Source organism: Plectropomus leopardus, chromosome 19 (assembly GCF_026936395.1).
Source record: "Plectropomus leopardus strain MGB_pleo_1.0 chromosome 19, ASM2693639v1, whole genome shotgun sequence".
NCBI classification, from domain to species: domain Eukaryota; kingdom Metazoa; phylum Chordata; class Actinopteri; order Perciformes; family Serranidae; genus Plectropomus; species Plectropomus leopardus.
The window spans coordinates 7,238,456-7,262,162 of record NC_142194.1 but is presented as its reverse complement, the minus strand read 5'-3'; the positions used below and the strand labels follow the sequence as shown (position 1 = coordinate 7,262,162).

The following is a 23,707-nucleotide window of genomic DNA, read 5'->3' as shown; positions in this document are numbered from 1 at the left end:
TCTTCTGCTCCGTCTGTGCCCACAATATGCTCTGTGCTCCAAGAGTGTGGTGCGATCGATAATGGAACGGTATATTTATTCCACAGGACAGTTCCCAATGAACAGTCCAGCTCCAAAAATATAAAATCAATATGTGGTGGCAGATGTTTTAACCGTGGCGGGCTGCCACAAATAAATTATGTGTGGGAAACTCTGGAAGCCAAAATTGTGATCCAGATTAATGTTTGTAGTAATCTCCCACATATTTGTGAATTATGGGACACATATCTTTGAACAAATGCGGCTGCACTGATTATTTAGGTTGGCTTTTAGTTTAGGAAGAAAGTCAATATCACAGTTAATTTTGTTCATTTTATTGTGGGAAGCCAGTGTTTCCCACAGATTTTGTGGGGGTGGGCGGTTTAGTATCACTTTCACTGCGCCTGGCGCTCTGCTGCTCCGTCTGTGCTGCTCTGTGCACCAAGAGCGTGGTGCAATAAATAACTAAACTGTATATATATTCCATTCCATATTGGTACATCACAGGAATGTCCATCCTAATATCCTAAATATTTGTGAATTTAGGTACATTGTATGTACTTACGGTTATTTTTTTTTTCTACCTGCGGTCCTTGGGGAACATCCATGCTGTGCCGCTGCCTCAGCGCACAGAGATGTTAGGCAGGTGTGCCAGCAGAAAGGTGTCGGATTTGTGTGGAACAGCGCAACTAAAACACATATTAGTGATATATCACTGGCAGCATGGTTTGAACATTATCAGTGGTTTCTGTGACATGAGAAATAGTTTTTAAAATACGTAAAGTCACACTATGGAAGTGTTTCTACGGGTTTAATACTGATTTTTTTTTTTTACAGTGTAGCATTATCAGAACAAATTATAGTCCCCTCTGCACACTGATAGTGAGTTTACTGCATCCCTTCGAATTTTAATGCATCAGGGTGGCTGGATGCGTACCGAGCAACATCACCGACTCCCCTGTATTTTCATCTTCAAGAGTTTCTTAAACGTCAGGTAAAGAAGTTAAGCCTGGGATTGTGTCCCCGTTTTAGAAAGGTCCCGGGAAGCCACCTGGGATTCATTCAGCGCTTTGGACACTTCCGCTCTGCCCACATCCCCGAAAGGGATCCATAATTCATGGCTGTGCGTCCAGGATGTCACCGCTCCAGCAAGCTAGCATTAAATATTTACCGCAGATCATAAGCTGCAGCCATCGAGGCCTGCCAGTCCCTTTAGGAAAACTGTTTTCAGTCTCAGCATGCACTGGGAATCCCAAATGAGCCCAGTGGCTGCGGCTGCTCTGAGAAGAAGGATCTCATGAGTTATCATACGGTAGATGCCAACAACGCAGGTAGCTATATGCAACATATCACTCTTTGTGCTGTGTCCTACATGCTTCTCGTGGGCTACAGAGAGAATTCAAGGTATTTTATGACCCTGCACACCTGTATATATTTTCGGAGCATTTTTATCCCTATTTGAATCTTTTCTTTCTTTCAATCTCTCGTCAGCTCTCTCGCTTCCTCTAACAAGGCACAGCAGGTACTTAGATCCCCCCTCTGATGAGATGAAGGTCAGGATGGAGGAACAAGTGGATGGAGAATTTGAGTGGCTTAGATTGGAGGAGTAGAGGAAGAGGAGGTCATCAGCTGTGAATCAGGATCATGGCAGAAATGTGCAAGACAGGGGTTGCAGTTTTTACACATGTGTGCAGCAAGCAGCGAGGATCACAGTACTTCTAAAGAAAAAAAACATTGCTCACAAGGAATCAAAGACCTTTTGTTTGTTATTGATGACTAAGGTGGCTGTTATTCCCGATTTTGTGCTGCCAATAGCTCAGGGAACTTGAAAGAAAACGTCTAAGAGAAAATCAAACTGAAATGTCACAGAGTGCAGAAGGTGGGCAGGAGCCACAACCATTTGAATGATATTGATCTGTTTCTCCGACAGTAGTATTTTTCTGAAAGTGTGAGCTTTCTGATTGGTCAGTGACTCTTTTGTATCCTGATGTGAGAGATTTGTACTTTTGCGCGTAACCTTGCCATGTCTTCAGGGCCCAGTTTTGATTTGTTTAACCCTGAGATGAGGAAAACTTTGGGTTTTTACTTCCACAAAGAGACAAAACTCAAACTCTGGGTCATTTACTGTAGTAACTTACTCTTTGAACCAACGAATACTGAGTTTCTCTTTGTCTATCCCTTCTTACAGAGCCTGACACACTGTTTTATTTCTTCATTGATTCAGTTTGTATCAAAGCGCGTTCGTTTGGGGTGGGTTACTGTATGTCAAAATCCAAATCCTGGTTCGATATGAGTTTTTTTACTCAGGACAATCTAAAGTTACCTCTTTTATGTGCTGCCAGTCATTTCTTTGAACAGTGTTTTTTGCCCTCACATTCAGATATTACCACAGCATCATGTCACATCAGCTCACAATCAAATCTCTGCACGTCATTCTTTTTTGTAACACCAACGGCGGTCGTCAGTTTGTTAAAGCACTTCTACTAAATGTTTATGCAGATAATGTGTAATCTCAGCTTAAATTATAAAATTGGTATGAAGCTTTATAGACACGTAGGATCATTGAATAATTGAACATAAATCCTGTAGTATTAGAGAATATATGTTATAAGTGGTGCAGCTGCAGAGTGAGGTATTTAAATAAGCTGTGTTGAGTCTGAATGTGTTTAAGCAGCATTTCAATGACTGTTTATATGAACTACTTAAACTAATTATTACTGGATCAGATTGTGAGCTTACAGTCGTGTCTCTGTCTTTGATATATATATTTTTCAATGGACTCTGTGTTTTGTCCCCATTAAAGCTAAAGAAATATATTTAAAATCTATGGCTGTGGCCTAAATGCTGCATTAATGGAGAGTACCAGGGCTGTCCTGAATACCAGTTTTGGAACATTGTAGCTTAGGTGAAAAATATATGTGATTAAAATATATGTGATTAATTAATTTCAGGTGATTTGCTAAGCTGGTTGTGTATTTGTGCTATGCCAGTTTCCTTTAGTGTATCTGGTATTTAAAGATGACCCAGTGTTTTACGGATCATCTTTGTAAATTTTTTAACTTTAACTTTTTAACAAATAGCTGGATTGACTGATTTAGTAATAATGTGTCATGCACACAAACATGAGCTAAACCCTCATTGGTTTACAAGACCCCAATACAATAACACTGCAGTGATCAATCCAATCCAAAATACAGTCTATCTGTAAGCCTGTCTTAAGGCATGTTGGTTTAAAACCAAAAGTTTTTTGAAGAAAAAAGGGTTTATTTTTCTTTAGAAATTGCCAAAATGTTTTCTTCTTAAATTCTAAACATGCCTCCCCCTTTTACCCCCCCCCCCCTTTAAAAGATAATGAACAGTCCCTAAATTATATTAAAATAATCAGCTATAGACTGTTCTGAATTATTATTATTTTTTTAAATAATATGTAATTAGAAAATCTATCATATAATATTGGGAAAGAATCGATGGTCGTTTCAGAGAATTTATGGTCTTGAAAATTTGCCTCATTTCCCACACAAGTCATGAAAATTTATTTTTTAAAAATTTGTATGAACCGTGCAGATGTGTCACAAATGCCAGAAATGTGCACATTTTTGTCTCAAATACATTTCACCTGCTGTGTTGACGAGTTTATTCCCAAATGTGTTTTCTGGTTGTGCGCCGGGTAGATAACCAGATATCGTTTCCTCACATGACAGCATTCAGCATTTGGTGGAAAGGATGGAGTGAAAGAGAGAGAGGGGAGCAGGTAGAAACAGTAGATGGAGGGATAAGGCCAGAGGAAAAGACGTATGTGGAGGAAGGCACCCAGTTGGAACGAGCTGTCTACCTCCAGATTGTTGAACAGGCGCAGATAATAAGAAACTATTGATTGTAAACATAGTCAGGGGGCTGTAACATCAGGTGGCGGAGGGGAGGGGAGGGAGGAGGACTTCTCCCTCGCTGGCTGCCACATTGACGTGTGAATGTTCAAAGGAGGACTTGATAGAGACAAGACGACACCAGGTTTTAGCTCCTATAGGACACGTGCTGAAAAATGGATGAGTGTTTATGTATTCAGGCTTCGTTTCAGCAGCCTGCAAAGAGGATGCTATTGTTTCCTGCCAAAAGTGTTTGGCTGCCAAAACGCAGGCCACAGGAAGCAGAGGGGTACAAATAGCCAATTAAAAGCCCTGGGTTGTTACGCAGGGCTATCATATTTCAGAAGGAACCATAAGGAGAAGTATGAACAAGGGAGGTTGTCAATATTTCTGCCCTGCTCAGTCAGCACCAACACAATGTTTACACATTGTAAATCGATAAAGCTAATGCTGCTTGAACAGTGTAATTAAAATGTTAAAATGTTTAATGCCCTTCTCAGCCGTGGGATCAAGTGTGGACAGACGAGCAGACTCCAAACATATTTAGCTCTAATTAAGCCATCCGATACTGCCTTTGAAAGCTGACAATGTACTGTTTTTACAAATAAGCTTTCTTTTAACTTTTCAGTTCTGACAAGGCACAGGGACGTGTTCTTCAAATTCTCAGTCAGGTTCATCACACCTATCTTGACTCCTCTTCTCCTCTAAGCTTGGGCTGTACCAGGGTATTGCAGTATCCCAGGTTATTCAATACCTTTATAAATACAGGCCCTCCGCTTTCTATTAAACTCATTTTATGTAGTGCACAGCATGCATCAGCAGAGGTCAGTCTCTGGTCTCAACTGGTGGAACAGGCAGGTGAGCTGAAAGACACAGCGAAACCTAGTGGTGGAGGGAGACATTACAGGACTGTAAACAATAACGTTATGTTTTTTACATCTAACGTGATAAATTAGCATTTATTTTGACCACACCAGAGCTGGTGAATATTGGAACAGTGGACTTAGTAACTAGATTAATACCAAGAGTAGCCGATAATTTGGGTGAGTTAATTTTGTTTCATTCAAGTTTGAATAAAGTGTGTTCTCAAATCTGTTAACAAGCCTCTGCAGTCCTCCGTGACCGTGAGAAAGTTGAATTCAAAAGGTGGGCAGTTGTATTTCTCTGTTTAATATGGAAAATGGGTATGGGAATATTTCTTTTCTGAACATTTTGTGTTTTAATTTTTTCTATTTTGTCTGAAAAGCTGAAAGTAAGAAGTGCACTTACTGTCCGGAGGATTGGAGGGTTGGATGTTTGCGGCGCACACTTACACTATCATACACCATATACAGCGGTGAAAGTTCAGAAAGGCAAGAAATATTACATACCGCCTGAGCCTACCCCTTTATTTTATATATTTTCAAAATGTCTTAAAAAACGTTGTTGTTTCCTCCTCAGTGCCATCACTCTGGACAACACGCTGGTTATTCTGTCTACAGTGGCGCCAGATGCCGGGCGCTACTACGTCCAAGCGGTAAATGACAAGAACGGAGAGAACAAGACCAGCCAACCTATCACCCTGTCAGTAGAGAGTGAGTAACCACATACTGTGAACTGTACACATGCACACATTGTAACAAATTCATTATGCCAGGACAGGTGTGGACACACTTTTAAGATCTTGCAACATCAGTTGTGGAAAGCAGCGAAGCACATTCAGCCCCTGCTGAAATACTTAATGTTCCTTAATGTTTGACATTGCATCGTATTTTATATTTATCACCAAATATTTTCAATGTAAAACCTTTATTTAAAAAGTAATAAAAAGAACGACATTTCCTTCTGAAATGTTGTGAAGTACAAAGTGGAAATGAAAACCAGAGTTCATCGGTAGCAGGTTTTTGAAGGCTGATAACAATAGTTTGCAACAGGAATAGCCATAGCCGATTAATCTGCCCACCTCACCCCCACAAGATGAAGAGAAATTACAGTATATGTATGTACTTAGGGGCCAGTTCTTTTCTTTTGCTTCTGATACTTTTTATCGACAAAATTGAACTGTAATTGAATTTGAATTATTGACTGAATTAAAAATTGCTGATTCTTGTGCATTTTCACCTAAGTTACATTTGAAATGTGGGAGTTTTACATGTCACGGAGTACTTTTACATTGTTGTATCACTACTTTTACTAAGAAAAGGATTTAAGTACCTCTGCCACATCCAAGAAGCTCAACCTTTATGATCAGATTTCGTTTCGCTGCACTGAAGTGTCTCCAAAATTTACACATCGTTGCAGCTACACACACAGAAAGAGAAAGCTCTGAGAGCAGTGACACAGACAGTCTGTTCTACTGCCAAGTAGTTCTTAATATTCACCAGCATCTTGAGCTGCCACAACAAAAAAACACAAGATACACAAATCAAACCAATTTGGTCGGCTTCAGCTCAGCAGAGTGAATTATAAGAGGAAAGCGAACAGACAGCATCTCATGACATGCTACACTGGAGTTAAGTGTAGAAGTGAATGACGAGGATGAGGGTTACATATTACAGTTGACAACACAGGGGAGCAGAAATAGCCTGTGGTGTATATGTGGAGAACAATGGCAGAGTTGATTATACTGCTGCTAGATCACACACACACACACACACACACACACACACACACACACACACACACAGATTCAGGTTAGATGGAGATACTCAACTCAACTTGGCAGGTCTCTGGGAATCGTGCTGTGCATTTACATGTACATTACACACATGCTCCACATACGCACACACCCACACATTCATGTATAGGCTGCTGTGAGTGCCATTTCTGCAAGATGTGTGTGTTCTTGCGTTTTACTGTATGCACATATGTATCTGTCAGTATCTGCTACAGCAGCTGTTCCTGCAGCGACGCCCCTGACGATGCATTTCCCATGAGCTTTCCTGGCTCTGACAGCATTTGCCTGAGACTCGGCGAGAGCGAAGGTCAAGGGGAACTCGGAGGAGACGAGTGTTGGTCATGTTACAGTTTTTATACTTTGGACAGAGTTTAAAAACTTGAGTTCAACTTCCAATATCCTCTTTGTGCCTTTCTTTAGCTTAGCTAAGAAGACTGGAGGCAGGGGGAAACAGCTAGTCTAACTCTGTCCAAAAGTTAAAAATACACTTACCTCTAAAGCGGATAAAACATTTTTAGTGTTGTTATAGTTATTTTTTCAATAAACTTTATTTTGATTTTTTCAATCAGAAGAAAAGGTGCAGAGTTACAGCTGACGTCTCCCACTCTGGACGCCCCTCCCTCTTCCCCACCGCCCCTCTCTTCCATGGTTAACATACACATGTACATTGAATTAGCGAAGAATAGACAAAAACACTGTCTAAAAGAAGTATTTGCTGAAAAGATGGTCTTTTCACAACCAGGCCATCTATGCAGTAGAAAGATGAAAATACTGTTGAAATTGGTGCTACATGACCGAAGAAAACAGAGAAAAAGGGCTGTGGCATTTGCTTTTGCTCAAGAGGTAAAAACCTACATCTTCAAGAGTGCACTGCTCCGCTTTGGACCAATAAACAATCCCACTAGTAGTTGACAAAGTGCGAGCATGTCTGTTGGAAACAATAGCGGCAGGCTGGCAAGAAACAATCTCATATTACAGTTAATCTGTAAGATAAAGCATGTTTGTGAAAGCATTGTAGGTGAGAAACAGGCAGTGAAGTAACATAATCTTGATTTATGTTTGATTATCACCGCCCAGTTTTACAGTTTGTACTTTAAGCAAAAGCCGCAGAGCCAGACAAAACCATACAACAAACGCTAGAAATCACATCAGACATTAAGAAAAGTGGATGCAGTGCAACCCCTCAATCATTCCTTGTTAGATTCAGTGTTCAACCAAGGCACTTTGAAGCTACTTAGAAGCCATACTTTGATTAAAGAGGTTGACAGGCTGAGGAATAAATGAGCTCCTGAACCTGTTCAGTCAATTATGGGTTGTAGTAGCTAACAGAGCAAAATGAAGAGAGACAGTAAGACATGTTTGTTTGGATATTACAGGTCAAAACCTGTGTTTTCATCTTTTAAACCAGTGATATTGAGCTTACGGCCTGTGGGCCAAACCTGGCCCTTGATAGGGTGCTGAGTGGCCCTCTTTACATTTATTTCACAATGAAAATGAAGTGATTCCCACTTGGAATTGTTTTCGTACTTTTAGTATACAGGAAGTGCCAAACTGCATAAAACAGCATCGAAATAGAGCTTGTTAATTTAAAAAAAAAATTGCTTGCAGAGGATCACCTGCACCCGATCTGAGCTAAGACATTAATGTCCTAATGTCCTGGAAATATCCAAAAATCCTAGAAATAACTTAAAATCCTAGTAATGTCTGAACATGCTAGAAATGTCCAAAAATCCTAGAAATGACCTTAAATTCCTAGAAACATTTGAAAATCCTAGAAGTGTCTTAAAATCCTTGAAATGTCCTAAAATCTGAGAAACGTCCAAAAATCCTAGAAATGTCCTAATGTCCTGGAAACGTCCTATGATCCAAGAAATGTCCAAAAATCTTAGGATCATCAGAGAATCCCAGAAATGTCCTAAAGTCCTAGACATGTGTGGGGTTGCTGCAACTGGCCTCTGGCCTCCTGTCATTTTGCGAAAGTGTCCCCAGAGCAAAGCAAGTTGAGTATCCCTGTCTTAAACAGTGTGGCAGAGGTCAATTCATCTTGTCTTACTTTCTTCCTGATCTAACCACCTAAGAGCTTTGTGTGGAGCCAACAGTCCACTCAGCAGTGGACAATTCTAAGCCCGCCCACTATTTAGAAGTGGCATCTAATGCTTAGGATTTGATTAAAAACCCTCTTGTAACTGTGCACCGCTCAAATATTGTTTCACTGGGAAATATGTCACAGTATAGAAGCTAAAGATGCTCTAGCATATTTTTCACAGGAACTTTGGTTTGTCCGATTAAAATTTTACAATGCGTTTCCTTGGTGACTTGCAGTCAAACCTTGGTGATGTTAAGGTGTGTGTGGGTGGTGGTTGCACACATGGCCTGTACACAGCATCTAATGACCCAAGATTGGTAAGATTGAGTCATGACAGCCCCTGTAGCTACATTTGACATGTGCAGCCACGAGCACACTCCCAGGGCATGATGGGATTGACGGATCAGTGTGAATTTATCACAGACATGACACATCTCAAGCAGCACACGCACACACTGTTCTCTCACTGCCATGGGCTGTCTGTGTCTGATGCTCACACACACACATACACACACACATACACACACACATACACACACTTATGCGCACAGTTAAACAGACATGAACTAGTTTGCACATGCAGAGTTTTATATACATATGAAAATGTGTGTATATGCACACACACGCACACACACTGTAACCTATTCACCCCTTCAGCTTTATGTTTGTCAGGCGGTATTTTTCTATCCCTGTTTCTGGTTCTCCAGCAGACATCTTATTATACACAGTCAGTGCACCGTCTCATCCTATTCGGCCCATCTCTCTGTCAGAACTCAGATACACTGTGTGCATTGGTCAGTTTCAATATGTCATGTTGATGAGGACCCACAGTGCGCACGGGGTGGAAATGAAATGTACAGGACGCCACCGTCCAGAGGGCTTGCCACATTCAGTCTGTAATAAATATATGTTTGTTGTGTTTGTCTTTTGGGATAATTACTCTCTGCTTAACCTCTCTGTGTGTGTGTTTTTGTTGGTATGTGTGTGTGGCAACGTGTCCGTCTGTCTGTGTAGATGTGGGAGGTCCAGCAGACCCCATCGCCCCAACAATCATCATCCCTCCCAGGAACACCAGCGTAGTCACAGGCACTTCGGAGGTCACAATGGAGTGTGTTGCCAACGCCAGGTAAACATCCTGCAGGTTCATAAAAATCATTTTGTTAAAGGGTCAGTTCATTCAAATCATTGCGCCTCGTTCACCAGCTGTTCTTGAGGAGAAATTTCTTCTTAAAAGTAGTTTTCACAAAGATTCTGACATTCACCAATGATTTCTTTTTTCGGATAAGTTTTTTGGTAATTATTTTCATTTTACAGAAAGGATTATGCTGTTTTAAAATAAACAGTACCCTAACACTTTAATTCACAACAGCAGTGTGTACAGGAACAGTGCTTTTTTTTATAATTACTGATTGATCACACTAGAAAATATCATGGACAGATCAAAAAAATTTAAAACACTTAAAGTCAGTTAACAATGACTTACAGAAACATTGCATGAAATACAAATGCACACCTTGAACAGCCCTGCAGTGCTCGTCTCTGTCCTCAGACCTGAAAATTTTGCTACCTCGATGCTTAAAGTTTGCGGGTTGAGTGTTAGATAAACACACATTTTTGAAATCAAGACATCTTTTTTTAGGAAAAAAATGCAGGCTCTGAAAAAATACAAAAAAAAGTCAGACAATCACAAATGCTGATAATAGATTTTGTAAATCATACATATTTTCTTGATACCCATTGTAGCATAACAATAAAATACACTACATTACACTCATACCCTTCTTAACAAGTACATTTTTACCAAATGCTTTTAATTAATTAATTTTTTTTGCACTGTAAAATAAATATTTAATGTGTTGAATGATAATTCTAGTTAATTCCAGTCTTATTTTTCTGGTTTTCCAAGTGTTTGTAGACACAAGTGTTCTTGTGTTTTGGAATATGCAGAATCAAAGCAGACTCCTCCACTAATGGTATCCCTTGATTCATGAAATAGTCTGTTTGAATTGATAACAGTTGGTATCATCTCCACCCATAAACAGACATTTTTTAGATTTTAATACACGATGCTCCAGCCGATTAAGCAGATTGATGGATATGTGTCACATTGGCCCAATGTTGCGAAACAAGAATCGTTTATCATAAAGCACCAAAACATAAATTCTCAGTGAGATGGGAACATCTCTGAAACTCTACTTTTCACTCTGTAGGCCTCTTATCAAGCTGAGTATCTCATGGCGTAAGAACGGCGTGCTGGTGACCAGCGGTCTGAGCGACTTCAACCGCAGGCTGACCATCCTCAGTCCCGTGGTGAGCGACGCTGGCTTCTATGAGTGTGAGGCCATTCTCCGCAGCAGCAGCGTGCCCTCAGTCAGCGCTGGGGCTTACCTGCATGTACTAGGTAAGGATTAAAAGCTGAAATATGCGCATCAGTTTTTTTAGTATTATCACTTAGAACTTGAAGCAGGACTGTTGACATGTTGCCTTGCACATGAGAATATCTTCCACACTTATTACTACAGTGTTTCTTTAGTATTTATAAAAACAACTTTACCATTCACGGGCTGTCATGGGAACGTCTGCCTATCACCAGGTCCATGCAGGTTTAATTAGACTCTGCATTGCAAGTACTATTTTTACAGTGGACCCCGAGGACAAAAACACATATGAGAGTGAAAGCACAAACATTAAGGAAATCCACATCCAAATGAGCCGTGATGGGAAAGCTTCAGTATCTCTGCTGCTGCTAAGTCAAAATACATTCATCATTCTTTTCCCCCCATGTTTTATTTGTGTTTGCAGCACTTATCTCACTGTTTGTGCTTTTGCCTTTTGTATATACATGTTTTAGTATTTCAGAATTTTAGGATTTGGAGCACTTCTCCTTAATATTTGTGTTTTCATTCAGTTTTTTTTGTTTTTGTCCTTAAGTTTCCACATACTTTAATATCTTTTTATGACTTCTTATGATGCACAAGGTGAAGAGAAATTATGTGATGAGTCATAACGCATGATTTATATACATGCTTTCATGCAAGCATGACAACCTAATGATTAAACTGCGTCTGTGTATTTTGCTATATACACAAAGCAAATGTTTGAGAGGAAACGTAGCATTTCTGTTTGCAAGTTTGAAAAGAAGAGCTGGTATGAAATTCATATTAATACTTCCAGTGGCAAAGCTATAGCTGTGAAGTCACAAGGCAGTGAGGCTAAAGTGTTATTGATTTAAAAGGCAGGAAGCTAATGGTTGGCCTCAAGAAACTGTTTAATAGCATTGCAGGAGTCACTTTCATTCCATCCCACTGAAACACTTTGATGTTTTTCAAGGTTGTGATGTGATTCAAAGGACAAGGTGCGGTGAACCTTTCCCTTGATACAGCTAACTGAGCCGTTCCTTCTCCCCATGAGTTTGAAAGATACATTTAAAGCTGTTATGATACATGACTTACTGATTTCTGTAATCTAACTACTGTTTAATCCCATTATTTTCAGCTGCTTTTTTAGTAGTTTGTCCCCACGAGCAGTACATTTTAAAGCAAAAATGTGTTAAACTTTAAAACTGGGTAAGTTAGCGTGATTTCTTTCAAAAACATGGGAAGAAGGCAGTGAGCATCTTTATAAAAAAATGCAAAAGAAATTATTTAAAAAATAAAATAAAATTACGTAAAAATTGGCAAACAAAAAACAAACGAAAGTAAAACAATAATAGGAACAGGAAAATTACCTAAAAAAATCTGCTTAAAAATGATGATAATTCCGTAAAATCATGTAGATATATGTAATTATGATATGTAGAAACATAGTTCTCTGCACATCTTGCCCTAGCTTTTTAAAATTTCTTGTAATTTGCTGAACATTTCTTGCTCATTGCGTTTTTTACCATGTTTTTGAAAGAAATCGCACCAATTTTCTCAGGGCTCAAAGGTTCAAGTATTTGTGAAAGTTTAGAAAATTGAGAAATGATTGATGAACTGAAGGCTGTTTTTGTCACTGTTTTTGAATTCTTCATTCATCGTCGAATTATCTGAGAAAAAAAAAATTTCCTCACAAATTCATCATAACACAGCGTGAGTAATTGATACACAAATGGTCATTTTAGTGGAGAAGTATTTTTTTGCTATTTACAGTACAACATCTTTATCCATCAGCCTTTTTTTCAAGATGGTACAGGTTATCATCAAGGTACTTTGTGAGCTGTGATGATTACAGTGGCAGGTTTGCAATCTTGAATCTTGTTTTATTAATTTTTCATCCTGTCTTTCTTTTCACTCTGTCCCTCAGAACCGCCACAATTTATCAAGGAACCAGAGAAACACATCACAGCTGAGATGGAGAAGGTGGTGGACATTCCCTGTCAGGCACGAGGTGAGCAGTTTGCATGAATATTTGTGCATTTGTCATGAATGTCAGAGCAAAATTAGTATTTCCTGTTTTGTTTCTTTATTTCTGTGGTTTTATACTGAAACATGTAATGAAAAATGGAAGTGTGACTTACTGTCTGTAACCTCCCCACCCTCACTCCCCCTCTACAGGAGTGCCGCAGCCAGACATTGTGTGGTACAAGGATGCTTTCCCCATCAACCCGGTGAAGATGCCCAGGTACAGAGTGCTGGTAGGAGGCAGCCTTCAGGTCAACGGCCTCCTGCCTGATGACACCGGGATGTTCCAGTGCTTTGCCAGAAATTCAGCAGGAGAAGTTCAGACCAACACATACCTGGCTGTCACCAGTGAGTGTTCAAGCATCTCTTTAGGAAACGCTTTTACACAGATAATCACTGCTATTAAAGCACAATGTGTTTTGTTAAAGCTCAAAATGAACCTTTTTTTTGCTATAGAATAGTGTTGAATCGTTGCGCAGCTCTCTCAAGCCCCTTGTCAGATTCAGAAAAGACCAGGTGTAATTGCTTTGCAGAAAGCAATTCCAACCTGTAAGTAGTGAAAAGATTAGCAGCAATTTAGTGCTTTAAATGGAATTCTGTAGACTCTTGCAATTTCCTGTCCCAAAATGACTGCAACTTAATTGACAGAAGATAACACAAATGTCATTTTTCATCAGAATTCAGAAAAATCAGAACAACTTTATTCCCCGAAAGAGGTGAGGCAAAATGTTAGTTTGCAGCCATACCAGCAGCACTAGCAATGGCAATGGCAAGTATTTAATACACACCTTCATTATCTCTGTGTGTACGTCTGTGTATCTGTCCACAGCTGATCTCGCAAACTACTGGACCCAGCAGCCTAATAACTTTCGTGCACATTAATAACCGTATGCTTAACGACCTCTGGTAGTTGCAGTGACAACCACAATTGTTGAAAAACCTGTTTTATTGACTGTCTTTCTACAACCACTGACTGATGACGCCTCACTCTTCTTAACTGGAGGGTAATGGCTGCAGTTTAGTAGTATAAAATCCAAGGCAAAACGGAACAAAAACAACAACAAAAAACAGGAAAACTAAAAAATAAAACTTAAGTCAACAAAAGAAAACAAAGGGACAAATTAATAACATTTAAAAGAGTTATGATAATAATTACAACAGTAATTGCATTACTGTCATGCATACGTGCCACTGAACAGCTTGTGTTAAAATTGCCGCTCCTATTATTTTCTGTTTGCACTGTACAACCCCCACACCAGTGGCTAGGCGTGCAAAAGCGTCTGTGGTCGCGCTGCCCTGTGACACTTAATGCTATCCTCTCATTTTAACCCTTGCAGCTCCCTGCTTGTACATCCCAACTCTCGTAGCGGCTCTTCCTTTCTGCTCCCTGGCAGCCTGACTGCTTTCCTCACCTCTTGCTGTCTCTCTCTCCGTAGCTGTTGCTGTTGCTGTTGCTGTTTCTGTCTGTCGCTGTCTCTTGTACGTGTCAAAGAATGGATGAGGAGAGACTAGTTGTCGTTATATGTAGGCTACACCACCTTGAAATGGTGTTGGAGTTTTTATTTTTACAAGGATTTTAAGAGCAACATCTAGCTTTTTCTACCCTCTCATTCCTTCAATTGTCCATTCGTCCATTCCCCCTTCTTCCCTTCTTTCCCTATTTTGTAGTAAATAACCAAAATACTTTTTATTTAGGAAATATTTTGGAATGAAAGTAAATGTTGAAAAAAAAAATACTTCAGTACACCATTGATTCCATCGTGGTCTGGCGAGCCACAGCTGTAAGTAAGAAATCGTGTTTAAGTTTAAATCACGCCTCATTTTCACCTAATTCAGAGGTGGAAGAAGTGCAGATCTGCAGAATGAAACACGTCATATGAAGGCGGCAGCAGTGTATTTTCAGCTTCACCCCGTCTCCCTGACTCTTTCTCTCACTGACACTCTCCTCCTCATCTCTCTCTTCCCTCCAGATCTAATCTTATCATCTCCCTTTTTCCTTAACACATTCAAGTCCCCACTTCTCCTTCTGTCCTGCTCCCAGTGTCCTGAGATCAACTCTGCTCCTGTGACAAACTCCCCACTCCCTCTTCTCTCTTGGGAGTGATACAGTTTCTGTCATCCTATTAAAGCTTTGATTTATTGCATGTCACAAATAGTGATTTCAGTTATCTACATATTGCCTTCTCTGTCTGTGCTCCTCCCTCAGTCCGTCCTCCTCCTCCTCCTTTATCCACTATTTCTGTGGGTGCAGAAAATAGACGGGCAGCAGACTGTTGTGCCTGTGTCAATAAAGAATTAGTGGGATAAAGCATTGACAAAACGCTGAGATGCAGCAGGCTGGCGCTTACAGGAAATACGTTTGAAGAGGGGTTTTGCCATAGACGTTTATTCTTTCCCCTCTATAACCCTCTTACTTTCTGTCTCCACTGTACTGAGCTTTCTCTTTATTCTGCGTGTGTGCATTTGTCTTCCCTCAGGCATTGCCCCGAATATCACAGCCGGACCCTCAGACAGCACTGTGATCGACGGCATGTCAGTCATCCTGCACTGCGAGACCTCTGGAGCCCCAAGACCGGCTATCACCTGGCAAAAAGGTCTCTGTTGCACACATACACATCTGGGGATTATGATGCCTGTTATCTATTACACGTGGGTCCATATTTTGCCACCGCTTAACGAATAAAGCCTGATTGGATTCCATGTTTGTATCTCAATAGAAGATCAGGGAAACACTCTTACTTTTCCTCACAATCCCGTTCTTCTCCTATTCTGTCCCTGAAAGCCTGATTTTTATGTCTCTGTAGCTGGCAATAGCCCCGGCCGGAGGCATTATGTTAATGGACTGTCCATCCGACCATCCCATTCTTGTGAACGTGATGTGTTAAGGACGCCATGACGGTGTTTCTTGATATTTGGCACAAACGTCCACCTTGACTCAGCGATAAACTGATTAGATTTTGGTGGTTGTAAGTCAAAGGTCAAGGTCCCTGTGACCATGTCTGTCTCATTTTTGTGAACTCAATATCTCACAAACACCTTGAAGAGATTTCTTTAAATTTAGCACAAACATCCACTTGGACTTAACAATGAATTGATTAGACTTTGGTGGTCATAGGTCAAGGTTAAGGTCACTGTGAGCTTGCATCTGTCGCATTTTGGGAATCTTGAGGGAATTTCTTCAACACAATCTCTCAGGAACACCTTGAGAGATTTTTTTTTCAAATTTGGCACAGATATCTACTTTAAGCCAAGAATGAACTGATTAGATTTTTGAGGTCAAAGGTCAAGGTCACAGTGACCTTACATTCATTTCTTCTTGTGAAAGCGATATCTTAAGAAAACGTTGAAGGAATTTATCAAAATTTGGCACAAACGTTCACTTGGATTCAACGATAAACAGATTAGACTTTGGTGGTCAGAGGTCACCGTTACCAAGCATTCTTCCCATTCTAATGGACATAATGTCTAAAGAAAACACCTTCAGGTAATTTCTTTAGATCTGAGAGAAACGTCCAACTCGGTCTCTAAAGCAGCTGATTGGAATTTATAGATCTGTGCAGTCAGGGTCAGATGTGTATGTAGCATCCATGTTTTCTCAGACGTGGATGCAAAGTGTAACTGGAATGCAGAGGCGTACAACCTGTAATTCTAGTTTTCTCTCTTCCTCTCCATTTATGTTTCTTTTCTCATTTGTGTCTCTCTGTGCAACTTCTTCTTTCCCTTAAGGTGAGCGTGTGTTGGCCAGTGGTTCTGTCCAGCTGCCTAGGTTCACCCTGCTGGAGTCCGGTAGCCTGCTCATCTCCCCCTCACACATCTCAGATGCTGGGACCTACACTTGCATGGCGAGCAACTCCAGGGGCATCGACGAGGCGTCCGCTGACCTAGTGGTCTGGGGTGAGTGTGCAGGGTCAGATGGATTAGACCTTTCGCATCCTTTTAAAAGCACACATGCCTGCTGCTGTGTGTCGTGAATGCCCAAGCAGACCTTCACAGTCATTCCTACGTGGCAAAAACAGGAAGTTAACAGTGCTGGCGTTTTATTGAGAGACATATGCGTTTAGCAGAGGTTGGAAAAAGGGGTCGTGGTGTATAATAATAAAGCTGCACTCAATTCCTTCAGATACAGAGGCGCTCTTTTGTGAAAGTTTGGCGTCATCATCGAGGTGTTTCTGCAAGAAGCCATCAAGAAACAAAATAGCAGCATGTCATTTCAACTGAAATGAGTTTTCTGAAATGTGTTTGTCATGTTGTTGTTTTGCTAACATAGTTTTTTTCTCAGGAAGGACATGTTGTTGGCTTTTTTCATCATTTCTCTGTCTCCTTTTTGTCTGTCTGCAGCTCGCACCCGGATTACCACCCCCCCACAGGACCAGAGTGTTATCAAAGGAACTAAAGCTGTTATGACCTGCGGAGTCACACACGACCCCAGTGTGACTGTCAGGTAAGGATGCATTCACAAACATACAGGTATGAAGCAAGTGAAGTGTATTTCTATAGAATTATATAAAGCACTTTACTTGAAGAGATGTCTTGAAGTGCTAGAAAAAAGGGAAGCAAAGGGAAGTTACAGCTGCTAGGTCTTAAAGGAAGCAGCAAACTCTGGGGCTGAAAACGATGCTGAAGTGATAGTGCCAAAAACTGCAGCTCTTTGAATGGTTACTTGAGGCTCCAAGAGCAAATCAATCCCCTTATATCTAACTTCACAGCAAAAATAAACATGTTTACAGCCTGGTACAAACAAACGGTTTCAATAATAATGTAATACTAACTTTATTTATATAACACCTTTAAAATCAGGGACTGCTTTGACAGCAAAGCAAAAGCAGAAATGGGAGGGCAATACAACGCCAGAAAGCCAAACAGTCCTACTGAACAGAAGCGAGACCGAACTAGAGTAGTGTTAGGACAAAATAAAAACAACGGGACAAATAATGCAAGATGAAAGAGGCGAGTGGTCAATCTAAAATATTTACAAATAAAAAGACCAAAAACAAAAAAAGCAATAAAACCACAAATAAAAGGAAATAAAACACAAAGACAATCAGGGAAAAATAATTTATTATAAATTAAAAGTGTTTTTTTTTAAATTGAAAATTAATAAAATAAAAAATATATATATATATATAGCTAATTTTCCTCTTTTATGACAGCAAGTGGGAATTTAATTATTTAGATTAAAGTCAAGCAAAAACAAAAAGGGTGTGGCTGCTCAGAATGACAGGCTCTCCGCAGCTTCACCCTCTCAACCAAATAGACTCAAAGATCAAATCCTAAGTCTGTAATCCAACCATCATTATTTTTACACAATAATATGGTCTTGAGTTACTTTTTCGTAGTTGTTTATATATGTTTTATATATATATATATATATATATATATATACATATACATATACATATACATATTTTATTATTTAAATTTTTTTTTTTTTATAAAGTCCTGACGTCAACAGCCCTATCCCAAAAATGGCACCAAAAAAAAAGATAATTGAGAAGGATTTCTTTTATGAGTCTGTACTTGGTTTTGTTGTTTGTTTGTTGTTTTTTTGTTTTGTTGTGTTTTGTTTTTATTTATTTATTTATTTAGAAGAATCCTGCTTTGTTAACCTTTGGTGTTCATTCAAGGCCAAGCATTTCCTCAAACAGCAGGGCACTGTAGTTTCTAGCAAACATTACTCAAGCAAGTGTAAGTAGTGCATTTGTTGGGGACTATTTAAACCATGTTTTTGTGGCAGCAGGGAGGTGTATATGCTATTAACTTGCCACCCATTGTGTCTCATTGATGTTTTTATAACAGTGGTCCTCCGTGGCACGGAGGGATTCGCTATAACAGGCTCCTTTCTCTTCTTATTTGGCAACAAGAAAAATATGAAACAATGCCAGCCTTATCTTGTAAGGGAGTCCACAATGTCCACAGATCAAAAGTCCAAAAAAGACTGAGTTTCAAAGCAAAGGAGCCAAAAACCTCAAAGCAAGCAGTAACCTTTGTGTTTTTGAGCCGGGAGTGAGGTTCAACCAACAAGCCCTGATCAACGAGCCTGCAGGTGCCTGACCATGCAGACAAAGTCTTAAATTGGATTCTGACTTTGATACGGAATCACATTTGATAGATGTCACACAGAAACATTTCAAAGCAGCTGCATCTGAACTACTTGTGCAAGAGTTTAGTGGTGTCTTCAGGTGAAGAGGAGGTTAGAATAGTCTAGATCACTGGTTCCCGACCTTGGTTCTGACCCCCACACCTCCAAAGCTTGTTGTACGAAAGTTCCTAAAAATAACTGAAAACTAGTTTCTGTTGCAATATGTCAACATAATCTTACCTAAATTCACCCACATCAATTTTTTTGCACAAACCTCCTGTTACTATTTTGTCATGCACTAAATATAATATGAAATATCCATAAAATATGTCACTTATTCAGGGGTCGGTCTCTTAATCCTTTGAAACCTGAGCAAACTGGTTTGATTTGAAAAGTTACAAGAAAATAAGCAAAAAAAAGAAAAGAAAAGCAAGAAACAAAAACAAACAGGAAAATGACCCAAAAAAATGAAAGAAAATTGAAAAATTTCTAAAGCACATTTTAAATAAATAATTATAATGATTATGGATATATACTTTTCTAGACATGTTTCCTTAGTTTTTGATAAAAACTTAAAAGAAATTTTAAGGTCATTTACTCACTTTTTTACTAATTTTTTGCAATTTGCGGAACACTTTTTCTTTTCAAAGAAGGCAAACAAATTTGCTTGGGTTTCAAAGGGCTAAATACCTTGTGAGAGGCGTCTGAACTAGGTTTTAAAGGGTTAGGAAGCACTGGTCTTGAGGGGTCAGTCCATTGATATAAAATCCATTTGGACATTTTTCTATGTATTTGTAATCCTCTACACGTCAAAATGAATTCCTAATAAAGCACAGTTGTTGAGCCATTACAGCCTACAGATCTGTTAATGAAGATGCTTCATCATTAGTTATAACTGGCTGTACTGTTCTCCACACCTTTGGTTTGTTAATTAGTCATTCACTACCCCGAGCACAAAGTATTTATTATTTAACTCTCTGTACCTCATTCTGTGCTGCTGTTGCTTTTCTGCAGCTCCCTCGCAGGAACGCTGTGTTGCACACAAACACATAAATGCATGCATTGCAATGTAAAGTTCGCTTCAACACAGAACGCCGTGTGCTCTGCTTACCATGTAGATGTTCAGTTTGCACAAAAGCTAACACCAACACATGAGAAAAGTGTCTGACACTGATGTGCCTGTATGTCATTAGAAGACAGTCAAACACCTCCAGCTTACAACTGCAGTCCAAAGCAGAGCAACACACGCAGACATTCACTGAACTCCGAGCTCGCAGCCGACATTCGCAGCGATCAATAGACCATTCTGTCCCTTTCTACTCAGAAGAGAAGGCTACATCTGAAGCCACATTTGAGCTGTGCTGTTTTGATGAATGTGAATTCGGCGTTTGATATGCAGCCGTCAAACGCTATGATATGCGTGCAGGGCAGCTCTGATGGCGGGTTTGAAGAGACAGAGAGGAGAGAGATGAAATGCCTCACTAATAACATATTCTTTGGATTGTGGTGGAATAAAAGGCGAGCCAAACCTCAGTTTACTCGTTGCTTTACTTTCAAAAAGAGTTAACCTGCCGTCTGAAGCTGACACGCATGTGTACATCATAGTTCATCTCTCAGCAGGTGGTAGCTAAGCAATGCAAGGTGGGTTCTGGAAATCTGGTAGAAACTAATTTTTGATGGATTTGGTCATGCATTTAATAGGCCACTGAAGGTGTTGAGAACTAGCTAAAAACTTTATTTTCTTCAGTTTTATTTCATGTGGCGCCTACAGAAAATTCTTGTTTGTTTATTACATATTTTATGAACACTGATGCTGTTGGTGGAAATATGCAGCAGATGATGATGATGATGATGATGATGATGATGATGATGATGATGATGATGATGGCATTAACGACAAAACAAACAAAAGGCCAGCTGACTGATGACTTTGTATTCCAGGCATGTCTGGGAAAAAGAGGGCTCTGTGATCAACGTCCAGTCCATCCCCCGCATGCGGCTAGAGGCAGACGGCACACTCCACATCTCCCAGACCTGGTCCGGTGACATCGGCACGTACACATGCAGAGTCACCTCTGTCGGCGGCAATGACTCCCGCAGCGCTCACCTCCGTGTCAGGTAACCACTGCGGCCGTCATCAATCGCCTGGCGTTTCTATTTTCTTCTTTTTCTTTGTCTCTCACATCCTTGTCTCTGGTATCCTCCAGTGCAAAGACACAGGAAGGAACATGTTCTCTGAAGCAAGTCGATGCGGCACACAGACACACACATACATGTGCACACTCACACACGTGCAAGAGCCAGACACCCACACGCTTTCCACCAACCTTTGCTTGCCATTCTGCCTGTTCTTATTGGCACCTCTGGCTCATTTCCACTTAAATGGCGCCTGTTCTTCCTCACCTCCTCTGTCCTCATTCTCACCCGACACACTTTCAGCCCCAGGGGAACCTCTTCTCCCGCTCCATTCCCTATCTGTGAGACTACTCATTCGTTCTTACACAAACACCTCTGTATAGTTTTTGTCATCTCAAATCTGCTCTTTTTTCAAAACTTTGCCTGTTATTGCACTTTGGCACACAGTGTGTCACTGCAGCAAGGTTAGACTGAATATGAATGAGACATTTAACTTACTGTTTGCCAAAATGATGGACTGACTGACTGATTGGCCGTATTTTGTCAGTGCCTGTATTCATTCATTGATATAAGGCAGTGATACTAAACTTGCAGGCTAAATCTGGCCCTGTACAGACTGCCTGATGGCCCCAAAACCATTTTCTAATTCACCATAAAAATAAAGTGCTTCACACTTTGAATTATTGTTGTACTTTTAGTATACATATGGTGCCAGAGTGCATAAAATAGCACAATTATCAAAAAGTGCCAGTGCAGGATCCCCCGCACACTTAAACAGAGGTCCTAGCTAAGCCCCTAATGTCCTAAAATCCTAGAATTGACCTGAAATCCTGGAAACTATCCTAAATTCCTAGAAACCTAATAAAATCCTAGAAAACTTCCTAAAATCCAAGAAATATCCTGAAATCCTAGAAACATCATAAAATTGTATAAAAGTCCTAAAATCCTAGAAACATCCAAAAATATAGAAAGGTCCTCAAATCTTAAAATTGTCCTAATATCCTTAACACATCTTGAAATCTTGGAAATACGTATGGGGCTGCTGCGACTGGCTCCTGGCCTCCTGTCATTTTGCAAAAGCGGCCCCCAAGCAAAGCAAGTTGAGTTCCCCGGCTTTAAGGTTTATCTGTCAGTCTGTCTGTGCTTATCTGAATTTATGACTGAATGAATTAATGATCCTCAGCTTTAGCCTCATTTATTCATGTCTTTGTTGATGCATTTTCTTTCTGCCTTCCTATGCCTTACAATCCCCTCTCTGGTGATATCTATCTCCTCCTGTTTGCCTGTGTGTCCATCTTGACAAGAAACTGTCTCTGCTGTCTTGTCTTGCCACATTTCATCACCTTTCTAAGTGATACCTCTGTTATAAAACATTCAGCTTTACTTCAGCTTTTTTGTGCAAGAGACACTGAGAGAATGTCCGACGCTCGGTAACTCTCTGTCCCCGCGGAGGATTTGCTGTTTAGGAGAGATTCTTTTATTTATCGAAGATGTCCTGGTGTTCCCTGCAGACAGCTGCCCCATGCCCCAGAGAACCCCACAGCCGTGCTGAGCACATCTGAAAAAAGAGCCATCGACCTGGCCTGGGCCAAGCCTTTTGATGGCAACAGTCCCCTCATACGCTACATCCTGGAGGTTTCTGAAAACAGTAAGTCACATAATATCCAGTCTGTTCCAGGCATGCATCAGTCTGTTGCATCAGGGCTAGACATAACCGATGGCCTGGGGCTGGTACAAGTTTATGCCGGGAAAGTTGATTGAATCAGAGTCTGCAGTGTGAGCTATATCATTGTTTTCAAGGCATGTGACTGATAAAATGCATCATGATTTGCTGAAATAAAAGTGGGGATGGAGAATTGCATTATGAGACATGTTCCAAGCTCTCGTCCACTAGGCTGTTACAGAGATGGAGTGTTCTTGCTCCGCTGTGGCCAGCCATTACTCTAACAAAAAAAAAAAAAACATCAGCATGGACAATAGGGTCAACCTGAGTTTCATTTCAGCCAAAATCTAATTTTGATGCGATAATGATGTGCGTCTTTCTGACGTCATATTGACGTCTGGTACCAGCTAGGCAGTAAATAGAGAAACATTCACATCTCATGGAAACTTCACTGTTGTACATATTATTTATAGTAAATTGCCAAGTTAATGGGAAAACCTGAATTATTTTCTTTTGATGCTGGGCCAGTGAAAATATACAAAGGGCCAGCAAAACACCAATCTACTGGTCACGGGGGTCAGTGGGGAGAAATGTTAAATTGGACACTGCAGGTCCTTCTCTGCCCTCTGTGCTTTTACCCTTTGTGTCAATTTACCCAGTTTTAGGATCTACAGTATAGATTGTGTATAATGAGTTGGGATGAGGGTTCAGGAACTCTTGGTTTTTCCTTGTGTTTTTTCCGAAGAGCTTAATTGCAAAACAAATACTGCAAAAAACTTGAAATAGAATTTAAAAGCATGGTCAATCAGACTAATTAAGAACGT

At 40.2% G+C, this 23,707-nt stretch overlaps 1 protein-coding gene across 7 annotated transcripts in view; it reads left to right on the top strand.

Annotated features, from left to right (window-relative positions):
* sdk2b (sidekick cell adhesion molecule 2b) overlaps positions 1 to 23,707 on the top strand; it is a 378,479-nt gene that overhangs the window by 294,154 nt on the left and 60,618 nt on the right. For all 7 annotated transcript variants that reach the window (XM_088069843.1, XM_088069841.1, XM_088069844.1 and 4 more), the window contains exons 5-14: positions 5,322 to 5,455; positions 9,638 to 9,749; positions 10,834 to 11,024; positions 12,908 to 12,991; positions 13,159 to 13,353; positions 15,483 to 15,599; positions 16,732 to 16,899; positions 17,344 to 17,446; positions 21,026 to 21,202; positions 22,732 to 22,868. In XM_088069843.1, coding sequence (XP_087925969.1) covers positions 5,322 to 5,455; positions 9,638 to 9,749; positions 10,834 to 11,024; positions 12,908 to 12,991; positions 13,159 to 13,353; positions 15,483 to 15,599; positions 16,732 to 16,899; positions 17,344 to 17,446; positions 21,026 to 21,202; positions 22,732 to 22,868 — 1,418 coding nt within the window. The remainder of the gene's footprint in view (positions 1 to 5,321; positions 5,456 to 9,637; positions 9,750 to 10,833; positions 11,025 to 12,907; positions 12,992 to 13,158; positions 13,354 to 15,482; positions 15,600 to 16,731; positions 16,900 to 17,343; positions 17,447 to 21,025; positions 21,203 to 22,731; positions 22,869 to 23,707) is intronic.